Source organism: Mchenga conophoros, linkage group LG23, assembly GCF_057382185.1.
Source record: "Mchenga conophoros isolate Kocher_MC1m ecotype Shallow Benthic linkage group LG23, M_conophoros_male_GT1.1, whole genome shotgun sequence".
Lineage (NCBI taxonomy): Eukaryota > Metazoa > Chordata > Actinopteri > Cichliformes > Cichlidae > Mchenga > Mchenga conophoros.
The window spans coordinates 22601670-22614404 of record NC_140547.1 but is presented as its reverse complement, the minus strand read 5'-3'; the positions used below and the strand labels follow the sequence as shown (position 1 = coordinate 22614404).

Here is a 12735-nt window from a genome sequence, read left to right as displayed (position 1 = left end):
CTCCACTCTTGTTCCTTCTATTTACAAAATTCACTTCATATCCCACCCAAAGTCCATTCCTTTCTCCGCATTGATCCATGTTTCAGAAATGGCAATAATTCCAAATGGATTTGTCAACTCATTTAGATATTCCTTTATATTGTTGAAGTTGGCATACAGACTTCTGCTATTAAAATGGATTATTGATAATTTATTTTCCGCGTTGATGGTGTGCTTAAACTGTTCATCAGTGAAGTAGCAGCAGTTACAGCTGATGTTGTAGAAGAAATTATTTTCCGGGTCTATATCCTTTTCTAAGTCTAGAACATTATGGTCTGTGTATCGAAATGTTCTCAGTTCCAGATTATCATAAAGAGAATTCCAATGAGTCTTGTTGATATTGTTGCCGGATGCAGATGAAGTTCTTTTGGACTGTGCCATGTCTTGTGTTGTGTGTCACGTCACATGTGTATTCATACCTCCAGAGTAAGTTGACCTCAGTATTTGTCCAGCTCTTCCATATTTCTGATGACCAACACTTTGGCTTGTTCCGGTGTTCCATTGAGTTTAATGAATACTTTGCAGTTGGTGGTCCATGTATTTTGAATTTTTCCCTGTTTCTTCAAGTAACGTGCTTTCCTGGCAATGTCCGCATTTCTTTTTATCAGATGTTCGTTCATGAAGACATCGGATCCTTTCAGTTTCCTTCCTTGTTTTAACAGTGCTGTTTTCTGTTTTCTGTTTGCAAATCTCACAATGATGGCTGGTTTGTTACTGTCATTTTTTCGGGGTAGAGGGTGGCAAGCCTCAATGTTGTTATAATCCACTTCCACACCTTTGGACCGTAGAAAGGTAACCACTTGATGCTCCGTGGAGTTGACATCTTCCTCTCCTGGCCCTCCTACATTATCAGTGGCGACCGCCCGGGCGTATGACCGGGGTTTGATGCGAAGCCCCGTGATGATAACATCGTTCATCCGGGTGTACTGCTCCAAATCCGCCACTCTGTTCTCCAGGTACGCCAGCCGCCGATCCTTCTCGGCGTTCTGGATGCGGAGAGCCTTAACTTCCTCGACCAGGTCCAGGATGGCTTTCTGCTGCAGTTTGACAGTAGAAATCTCCTCTGTCATAAACTCCAGCGACTTCTTAATATCGTCTCCTTCCTCGGCTGACAGAACTTTTTTCGGGCCCATGCTGAGAGACGCTCTCGTAGCTTTGCCGTGACGACCGGCTAGCTACTTCATCTAAAATGCCTCAGGAAAGTGAGAACAGAGGAGTGCTACCCTCTCAGCTGATTCAACAAGCTGTAAACCAGCCAGCTGTAAACTGCTGAAATGGTCACATGTCATGTTCAGAAGGAATCTAAGAAATTTTAAGTAAATTTCAGCGGTGAACTAATAGATTTTTGATTGGGAAGGTTGAGGTTTCAGACTCTTAATCTTCATTCAACCTTCATTACATTTTTTGAGTATTGGAACCATTTTTGAATTTTTGGTGGTTGGATATTTCTTAATGTGCTAAATGGAACATGTCAGACAAATGACAAATACACCTCCTGAAACTTAAGATAACCAAATGAAGCAACTACCAGTGCGAACAAAGGATACTGTCAATATTGACCTATCAATAAATTAGAGGATTATCTAGGCAACTGGGGCCTGGATTGTCCATTAATGATGAACTCTGCGATACATCGATGGACACTGAGTGACACGCTTTATATGTGGAAGTTTCATCTCAGAAATTCTGTGGTTTCTTTTGGAATACTAGAGCTCTTCCACCTCTGGAATTATTTTGCAAATGTCACCTAAAATGACCCTAATGCATCATATCCCACAATGAAAATTGACATCTTAAAAATTTCCACAAATATAAACCCAAATCTTAACAGATTACATATTCAGAATGCTGAAAAAACCTCAGTTTGTACTTTTGTTGGTCAGTCACAGAGGGAGCACACAAATGGCCGCCCCTCCCTGACCCTGGTTCTGCCGTAGGTTTCTTCCTGGTAAAGAGGAGTTTCTCCTTCACACTGTCGCAAAGTGCTTCCTCGCAAGGTTCATCTGATTGTTGGGGGTTTTCTCTGTTTTGTAGGGTCTTTACTTCCCAAGATAAAGCACCTTGAGGTGACTGTTGTTGTTTGTTTCTATTTAAATACATTTGAAATGAAGTAAAACTGAATGCTAAAAACAATGAAATGACTGCGGCCACTCTTGATGCTTCTCATGCAATTTTTTTGTAATCTTTGGTGTTTTTTCATGCTTCTCCCATTCATGGTGAACTCCCTTTCATCCGTTCTTTTCATCCTGTTGCCTTCCAACCAATAAGCATGTACCCATGCATAGCATCATCGATACTAAGCTACATGCTTTGGGGTTTTTTTTGGAACACCGCATATAACCACATTTGCGTAGGTTGCATACCCCTCTGCCTAAGCTCTGCATATTCAAATACCTGAACAAATGCAGAACTATTGAAAGGTTTTAACTTTCCCACATAAAGATGATATTTGGCAACCTGCCCCTGTACCCTTAATGACAAGTTTTAACACCTCAGTATATAACAATAAACATGTGGTTTGATGACTGTTGGAATAGCATGTGGACTTATCCAAGGATGGCTGCATAGGCAGAGACCACCCTCACTATCTTCTCAGGCACACCCAGTAATTCTGTTCTATGAGGAGGTCTGAAATAACTGAAACAACTGTTCATAAAAGAGCTTCAAGGGTTACTCTTAGGAGGCTTTCGGGGGCTAAAGAGTTAAAGGGAGAAGTGCTAAAATGGCTTGTTTCAGGTAGGATGAACTGAGGGAGCTCACCGAGATGCAACATAAAATAATTAACAGTGAATCATGCAAGCCAACTCTAGTAAAAACCTGGGTGAGAGGGAATATTCACGGGTAATTCTTTGACCACTACTAACTGTTTTCTTGCTGTTTCTTCAGGAGTTGTGCGTGAGATGGCTCACAAATCAGAGAGCAAGCTGAAGTCGATCTCCACCACAAGGCTCACCCCTGAGCACCATCTCTGGTACGCACCCACACTGCATCTGCACGCCTACTTTTGCTGAGGGAGGACCCGCTGGATGCAGTGAGAAAACAGCAGGCGTCTTTGATTTTATTTGCGTAGATGCTGAAAGATGTGGTCTGAATAGTGTTATGCACATTTGTATGTGGTTGGGCCGTGTAGGTTAAAGGGAGTTACGGCAGTAGAAGTTCTAACGCTGCACATTTCTGACACATCTTTAGTTGATTACAATCAGCTTTTTTTAGACTCCATTTTGTAAAATGGCTCCACTAAATTAGCTGGTAAACCACATCTTAATTTGTAACATGTGTTTTGCTCTGCAAGTCCTAGAGCATGCATGTCCCCCGTGTAGTTTGTTAACAGTGCCAGTAGTGTTTCTGCACCTTTATTTGTATGTTTTCCTTTCTCACTCAGAAGATAGACGCTTTTCCTGGGTGCTCACTGAAAAGGAATGTGGTTTAGCTCATGAAAGTATGATTTCAGGGAAGAAACATGCAAAACAAAAAAAAACCTCCCATAAACCTGCAAAAAAAAAAACACGTGCTGTGAATAATCCAACTTTTCAATCATACACACAAACTGTGTAAGTATATGAGGCAGTTTAGACATCCTGGAAGAATTTTTTTTTTTCCAAGTTAGAGAACATAAATAAATACTTTCTTTTCTCTTTAGCTTAAAAAAATACATTGACAGTGACAGAAACCAAGCCTGTTAAGTGCCTGTTAAGTAGATTAGCAAATTCATTCAGGTGCCAACACAATAAGGCCTTAAATCTCCCAATTTGTCATTTTTCCTCCAGGCTTCACAACACAAAATCAAAAAATACAAACAAACCTTCATGTGTTCTGAGGCAGCAAACCACAGTCTCACTTCCAGTGTTTGCACAACACTACTCCTGTCAGCTGTCATTATGTTAATTATCCCCTTTGCTTCAGAGTCACTGTAAACTTTACGCTGGGATGTTGAAGCCCTTCAATCTCACACCTATCAGCCACAAGGCTCCAAACCGCCCTGTTATTTTATACAAATCGGTGTTTATGCCATTGTATCTTTAACTGAAGGAGATTTTTGTTTGTGTTTGTATGTCATGTTAACACTGGACTTTGTCTGATCTGTCAGGCCTTTAGTGTGCGAAGACATCCAGGCAGATGTGGAGGACGGACAGCTGCAGTTCTTCTATGTTCTGGCTTTTGTCCTACAAGGTGACACATCCACTTGTTCATAAGTTGTTGTTTTTTTGCTGACTTGAGTTTTTATTACTCTATTTTTCTGTTTGTTTCTTTTTATCTCACAGAGTTTGCTTCCGTTCTAGATTTCTATCAGTTATCACTAGATAACTAGGTACCTTGCTAGTACCTAGTTAGACCCTCCTTTATCTTCAGCGCTGCTTTAACTCATCATGGCATAGATTCAACAAGCTGGAAAATTCCTCAGAGATTTTGGCCCACATTGACATGATAGCTTTAGACAGTTTGATTTGATTTGATTTGATTTTGATATACCTTTATTAGTCCCACAAGGGGAAATTTCATAAGGCTGCCGACCTATTGCACGCAATGGCGGCGCCATCTTACCCTCCGACCATTCATACATGACACAAAACATCACATGGGGAAGACAGGTCAGAGAGGTATAACAATAGAAAATGCACCACACGAGGAAAGATGAGGAGAAAAAAATAACTCCCCCCAGACTGAGCTCCAACAGGGAGATCAGTTTGAGAACAGAAAAAAAAACACCTCTGCACATAGCACATGAAAAAATCTTAATACAGCAAAGAAACACATGACAAGCAACAGGGGTGGGTAAAGGGGTGAGAGACAGCCGATTTAGACGGTACATCCCGGCCTGCATGCGCTGGTCTCCTTGATCCACCGTCAGCATTGAAAGGGAATAAGCGTCGAAGGCGTTTGGAAAGGGAGGGGGGATGAGTGTGTGCATATCAGTGTATATGTATGTGTGTGCGTGCCCAGAGTTCAGCTGAGACAGTGTCCTTCGCCCTGCTAGGCTAAGTAAACAGTCTTCCAGCCAACCCAGGTGGTCTTGCATGGAATGGGAAGGAACAGACTAAACACAGTCGTTATCAGGGTGTTTTTGATCGGCTCCAGCCTTGCAACCGCAGCTGGCACCGAGAGGGTATCCGCATGAAGTGATGGTGCTTTTTACTTTAGTGCGAACAGGTCATATGAATTTCTAAGCTGCTCTAACAGTCCAACACTGGTCTCTCAATCTCCCGTTGGAGAGCCGTGAGCTTTCTATGATGTTATCCAAACTTACGTTCCGTGATGTTGTCATTCTTTTTGCTCAAAGAGCAGGTCCTGAGAACTCACGACTGCAATGCACTTCCCCAAGATTTGATCCAATTTGCGCTCAAAGGTGTTATTCGAGCGAGCCCCTCCAAATGTACCGGTAATCCAGTTTTTCACTCAGAGGTCTTGTTCTGAGTATTCACAGCAGCCGTGCGTTCTCCAAGATCTTCTCCATGCTGCACTCAATGAGCCCATTTTGAGAAACTCACGCCTCGTCCCATCATTTCAATCCCAGCGGGCAGCCTTGTGGGGGTTTGAACAGCCGGTTCCGCTTCCTTAATTCTTCGATAAGCCAGGGCCAAGCCAGCTCCGATCAGCAGGAACCCTGTTATCATGGTTCCGAATAGGTAGATATCTTCAGCAGTCAGGCTCACCCGAGCCCAGACTTCTCGTTGAGAAGGGGTGTCAATTGCATTCAGAGACCAGTTGATCAAATCCATAATTCCTCTTTTAGGTTTTAGAGAACAGACTGTGAGAGAGTGTTCCAGGGAACATTCTCTCACTGCCAACACATCCAAAAGGTGCTCGATCGTATTGAGATCTGGTGACTGACCATTTGAGTAGAGCGAATTCATTGTCATGTTAAAGAAACCAGTTTGAGGTTTCATGGTGTGTTATCCTGCTGGAAGCAGCCATCAGAAGATGGTACACTGTGGTCATAAAGGGATGGACATGGTCAGCAACAATACTCAGGCAGGGTAAGGTGTTTTAACAATCTTCATTTGGTACTAGGTGGTCAAAGTGTACCAAGAAAATATCCTCCACACCACCACGAGCCTGAATAGTCGATACGAGGCAGGACGATTCCGTGCATGCTTACTCCAAATTCTCACCCTACCATTTCAGTATCGCTGTAGAAATCGATACTCATCAAACCAGGCAACATTTTTCCAGTGTTGAATTGACCAATTTTGGTGAGTCTGCGAATTGTTGCCTCAGTTTCCTGTTCTAGCTGATGGCAGGAGACCACACCCATTATGGTCTTCAGGAGCAGGAGACCATAATGGGTGTGGTCTTCTGCTGCTTTAGCCCATCTGCTTCAAGGTATGCTCTTCTGCATACGTTGGTTGTAACAAGTAGTAGTTATTCGAGTTACTATTGCCTTCCTAGCAGCTTGAAACAGTTTGGCTATTCTCCTCTGGCATTAACAAGGCACTTTCACCCACAGAACTGCTGCTCACTAGGCATTTTCTCTTTTTCAGACCATTCTCTGTAAACCTTAGACACGGTTGTATGGGAAAATCCCAGCAGAGCAGAAGTTTCTGAAATACTCAGACCAGCCTGTCTGGCACCAAGAACCAAGACACGTTCAAAGTCACTTAAATCACCTTTTGACCATTCTGCTGAAAAAGGTGATCTGACAGTTCTGCTCAGTTTGAACTGCGGCGGCCGTCTTGACCATTTCTTCATGGTTAAATACACTCAGTTGCTGCCATGTGATTGGCTGATTAGATGTTTGTGTTAATGAGGAGTTGAACAGGTTTATCTAATAAAGTGGCTGGTGAGTGTATCTCTTTATGTTAGTGTTGTTTGTCGTGAGGTTTTTGTATTGAGGTAATTTAGTTTACAAGCTGGAGAAAAAGCTAAATCCTAACTGTTGGTTTTAGCCAGAAGTAAGGAATCTTGGCCCAATTAAATCCCTGACGCTACTTCTGCACCCCCAGAATTACTGCAGGAATAAATGCCAGGATAATGTGCTAAAGGGGAGAATTACAAATGAAATGGCAACAAGGTTTTATTTCCTTGAAGATAAAAGTAGATTATGGCAGGAAGAGCCCCCCACCTCAAACCCCCCCAACCCCCACACCCGTGGGGAGTAGCTGACGTGAGATGCCTATCGACAATCAAACCTGTGCCCTTAAATGAGGCAGACATCTTTTGTTTTTACTCAGCGATGGCAGGTGACTGCTTTGGCGTGAGTTTGGTAGATACCTGACCCTGCAGGACTCCTAACTGGCTCTGCTAAAGCAGGCACATTTAAAGCAGGGGTAGCTGCAGGCTGCACAGAGCTGTGTAGGTCTCTGGAATTTCAAGTACTATAATTTTAACATGTCTGGATCTGACTTCTCTCTGTTTTTTTTTTTTTCTTCCTCCATGTGTCCCACAGAAGATGCAGCTTTCTGGCATGAAATGTAACACCATAACTTTTCTTTGTAGTTCAAAAGTACTTTGTAAAGCTTTTAACATCAGTGACCTCTAAAGGCAGCTTATATGACAAGATCAAAGGTTAAAATCTCAAAGCTCAAAACAGTAAAGTTTAAATGTGTTGCTCTTGCTCGAGGGAGAAAATACTGCAGTTCTTTATAGAATGACCTGAGATGACTTAAGATATGATTTAGCTCTGTGTGAATATGTTATAATGGCACTTTTGGAGTTATTTAAAAAACGTGAAACTTTTCTGGCTTTCTTTCAGAGGATATCTGGATGCCGTTGACGGTTCTGGCGACTAGAGAAACCCTCTATCTGCTCAGAGAGGATCACCAGTGGAGGAAAAACAGCCCGTCGGCGAATGAAAACAAAGAACCGTGCAGCGGGAGCGTCACTGTGTTAGAAACTCTGCCAATCAGCTGTGTGAGCTCAGTTCTCCTGTGGCCTGTGGACCAGTGCAGGATGGATATAAAGCTTTACGATGAGGTGCGTGTGATCTCAGAAGTTTAAACAAAGCCCAGAAATGTCATGAGAAAGTCTTATAGTAACTTTATGTGCTTCTGCTTCTTGTCATGAAGACAGCTGCCACTCAAAACTACACAGAAATGAAGAATAAATATATCTTTGGTTTGATTCCAGACAAGCTTCCTTTTTTGTTTCTTTTGCATGCAGCTGATTAAAAACACCGGGGAGATGAGGAATAATTAGGCATGAGAAAATGCAAACACTCTTTGGTAGAAAGCAGTAATGAATGTAATACCACTCTATTAGTTATGTATCTTGGCAGAAATTGTAGTTCACAGGAACATGTTCTGGCATACATTTAGTTTTTCCTCATATGAAACTCGCATACAGATTCAGGGAAACAAATGAATGGCTCGTTGGTGTTTTGGCAGATCCTAAACTGTATAATAATAACAGGCTGATAAAGCAACAAATAGGTAACAAAAATGACTTACAAAAACAGTCGCGTATTTGCATATGAAGTATTTCGAGGTTTTAAATTGGCCGTGGCGGTTGGGGATGTTTGTGTCATTCCTTCGTCTTTATTATCAACTACAATTGCAAAGTTAGTATTGATTTAATCTTGTGATCGCATGTGTGGGTGTGTGCGTCTGTCTGTTTCGGGTACTTTGGCAGGCCTGTCTGACTGTGGAAAAATTTTGTTGTGTTCCAACAGTGAAATATAAAGTCAGAAAACGTTGTGGGATTTAGAACCGGGGATAAAGTTTTCTCCAAGTTCATACGGGCTGGTCAAAGGCTGAGAATCAAATCTGAAAACAGCTAGGAAAACATAAATGAGATATGGCATTGCCAGACCTTAAGAAATATTTTCATGCTGCACAAATGAGACCTGCAATCTGCGGTTGTGTCAGTGATTATGAGGCAAAGTTGAAACTCTTACAGCAGTATGTAGAAGCAATGGAAATTAATTTTCATTGGACATGGAGATAAAGTAAAGATATACTTAAACAGGTAGATGTTATCACTCAGTTTACATTAAAGGCAAGGCAAGGCAAGTTTATTTGTATAGCACAATTCAACAACAAGGTGATTCAAAGTGCTTTACAGAGACATTAGAAACAAAAACAAATAAAAAGCATGATTTAAAATTGATTAAAACAAGAAAACAAACAAACTAATTAACAAACAAACAAAACAGTATATAAAATCAAAACAGATAAAATCAGAACAATAGATAAAATCAGTAGTTAAATGTAAGTTTTGAAATTTAAGCTTAAAAGTGTGGATTTGGTGCTTTATTCAAATGCAGCTGAGAACAGGTGAGTCTTCAACCTGGATTTAAATAAACTGAGTGTTTCAGCTGATCTGAGGCTTTCTGGGAGTTTGTTCCAGATATAAGGAGCATAAAAGCTGAATGCAGCTTCTCCGTGTCTGGTTCTGACTCTGGGAACTGATAAAAGACCGGATCCAGATGACCTGAGGGATCTGGAAGGTTCCCTCAGGTACTTTATGTCAAATTGGGGTTTGACATAAAGTACTGTGCAGAAATCCTGGGCCAACCTTTGTTTCCTTATATTTTGCTTCCAATGAGCTGTAAACTGTCTTGTAATTTGTTAAAGACGTCTATGAAGTAGCAGTTTGTAAGGAAGGGAAATGGGGAGAGAAGTCCGACGTACGCCAAAGTACACAAGAACTAGACCGAACATCAGTGGCAACGGGTCTGATGAAGTGATGGATGCAAATTTTACGCTTTTTGTTCAAATCATCATCAGTATTTCCTGAAGTGGTCTGGAGAGAAGTAAAACAGTGAGTGTCTGCAGGCATCTGTGTAACATGTTGGAGGCTCTGTCATGGTTTGAGCTGCATTGCAGTCAGTGGTGTTGGAGATTTTGTCATGGATTGGCTTCCCCAGAGCCTGGACTTCAACATTATTGAATTTTAAAAATTAAAAAAGAGATGGGAGAAAGGTCGTTGAAGGTCATGTTCAGAGTAGAACTGCACACAAGTCAGTAAGGCAAAGCGGCGTGATGGATGTGTTTTGTTTGTTTGTTTGTTTGTTTGTTTAAGAAAAACAACCATTGGGCAATATATCAGATTTTTAAATCCCGAAATATCAGGATCTATTATGTAGCCTATTACCACTGCAAGCCACTTTGCAACCCACCACTTAACCAACTTTTTTTATGCAGTTTCTGACTTTAATCAGAGTTGTATCTGTGTTACATAAAAGGCCACCAAAGTTTAATTACTACATGTGAAAATTGAAATCTTTATTTATTTATTTTTTACTATAGTGGTAAAAATACGTGTAAAAAACATCAGTCACTGTTTAATTGTTCATGTGCTTACTTTAGTCTTTGCCCTTATTTGTTTTTTATTATTATTATTTATAAACAAATTACACTCAGTGTAAGTGTAGGGATGTGGAGATAAATAAATATTAATCGTAGAAAAGCATAAAAAAGAACCATTATACATTTAAGTCTATGTGGAGGACTTATTAAATGCCACAGATATCATCCATCCCAGTATTTTGTGACGACCATATCACGCACAAGACTTTCACTGAAGATGAACACAATCTCATTGTGTTTGACGTTTATTGTTACCAACAGAGTACGTACCGGTGAATTAACCATACTGCTGTTCAGTAAGTGGCTAAAATGCAGTGCTGTTTTCTAATGTTTGCTACTTTGACAACATCAGATCTGATAACAAAGTTCTGCTGCCGTTCTCCTTCTGTTTGTGCAGCAGCATGTTATAGATTGTGGCCCTGCCAAGTTTAACTCGCATGTGATTAACTGCTTTAATTTTCATACTTTCCCGTGTGTGTTTCCTGCAGACTGTGAAACAGGAGAGGACGTGGTGTGTGCGCTCAGAGAGTGGCGAGCTCCTCCAGGGTCTGCTGGCCTGGGTCAAAACACAGTGGGAGGCCATGTTTGGAGTAAAACTGCACACAAGTCTGCAAGACAAAGCGGCGTAGTGTGTGTGTGTGTGTGTGTGTGTGTGTGTGTGTGGAGGGGTGCAAAGAGAGAAAAAGTTATAAAGTTGTATGGTGCCGGGTAAAGTTTGGTGAGCATGACCGAGTGTGTCTTTGTTTTCTCTCTACGCACTCTGCACTCAGTCTGGTCCCATTACGCTTGTTGCTTTAAGCCAAGAACTTGGAAATGATTGCACTCATTCATGTGGCACACAAGCCTGTAAAAGCACTGGTTGCATAATGTTTCCTCCAGATACCATCCCACTGAACTTTTCTACAGCTGGAATGGAGTGTGCCTTGTTTCTTTTGTTGATGCTGTGTTGTCCTAATGAAATGCACCTTAATGCATCACATGCTGTTCTTTGATCGTCTGTAGCATCAAGCTAATATGGAGCAGATTTTGGGGGAAGGTTTGGAGTTACAAGCATTAAGTCAAGGGAGTGAAACAAATGTTCTGTCTTAGGATTTGTAGGGAAGTAATGCAAGAGGCTGAGCCTAGAATATGTCAACCGCCTTTGTCAGTTTTTTTTTTTTTCTCTCTCTCTCATCGTCTTAGGGTGCTTTGCATCACGCGGTCAACACGAGGCTGGGGGAGCCTCTGAAAGGCCAAGGTTCAAGACATTGTCGTCAAAGAATTTGCACGCAGTTTTCACCTAATTAAGGTCTTGTGATGTTTCAGACGTTCGGTGAACAGTAGCACTTCTCGTGTTTAAACATTTTGAAAAAGATGTTTATTTTAATTTGTAATTCGGGTTTGGTTGATTGGTTTGTTTTCAGAGCATTTATCAAGGGCAGGGAGAAAAATCTGTTTTGACATCAGGCACTGTCATCATTCAGTAAATGTGATGGATAAACATTATCTCAACTGAATCCTTGTTTATTTAGTTTGTACATCGGTTAAAGCTGTAAGACAGAACGTCTACAGCTGTGTTCATATGTAACCACTGTAATGGGAAACTGTACATATCAGTTACCGCAAAGGTCAGCAGTTAATTTAGGTCTACTAATTAGGTCATTAGTAATTTATTTATTTCTGTGCTTTTTTTTTCATAACAGGTTTATGCAGAAGACTGTGTTTTATTTTTATATCAATGTGATGCCAATCATGCATATACGTGACTAAAGAAAGTGATGTGTTTGGAAGTGAAGTTCATTTTTTGTAGCCACACCAAGGTGTGATTACTGCCAAACTTGCTGAATGAAGAAATCACCTAATAGAACCGGTCTGATAAGTGAAGCAGGCTAAAAGATCTCAAAAAGCAACACATCGTGCCACAATCTAAAGAAACAGCAAAGACACTGACAGCTATGAGTCTGGAAAGGGTTGCAAAGTAATTTCTAAGGCTTTGAGACATGCATCCTACAGAAATTACTCCGAGAGCGCATCAACGACTCATCGTTAGTAGGCCACGTAGGAACCCAGAACAACATCTAAAGAATTGCAGGCCTCACTTGTCTCAGTTAAGTTCAGATTTCAAGTAGAAAACCACTGCTGACCAAAAAGATCACAAAGGCTCGTCTCACATCCGACATAAACTAACAGAATTTCATAAAAAGATCATCATACCAACAGTCAAACGTGGTGGTGGTAGTGTGGTGGTCTGGGGTTGCTTTGCTGCTTCAGGACGACCTGCTGTAATTGATGGAACCATGAATTCTGCTCCAGGGACACTTGGATTATGAAGCAGGACAATCAACCAAAACACACCAGCAAATCCACCTCTGCATGCCTCAAAAAATGAAATTAAGGCTTTGGAGTGGCCTAATCAGTCCAGACTTAAGTCTGATTGAGATGCTTTGGCATGTGGCTAAATCAATTCTCCAAA

General features: G+C 41.2%; 1 protein-coding gene across 1 annotated transcript in view; it reads left to right on the top strand.

The window, feature by feature from the left end:
• Positions 1-12052, top strand: part of stk11ip (serine/threonine kinase 11 interacting protein) — a 45387-nt gene extending 33335 nt beyond the window's left edge. Inside the window, exons 23-26 of the mRNA XM_085266029.1 lie at positions 2926-3010; positions 4127-4209; positions 7730-7950; positions 10772-12052. Coding sequence (XP_085122155.1) covers positions 2926-3010; positions 4127-4209; positions 7730-7950; positions 10772-10912 — 530 coding nt within the window. The 3' untranslated portion in view covers positions 10913-12052. The remainder of the gene's footprint in view (positions 1-2925; positions 3011-4126; positions 4210-7729; positions 7951-10771) is intronic.
• The last annotated feature ends 683 nt before the right edge of the window (positions 12053-12735 follow it).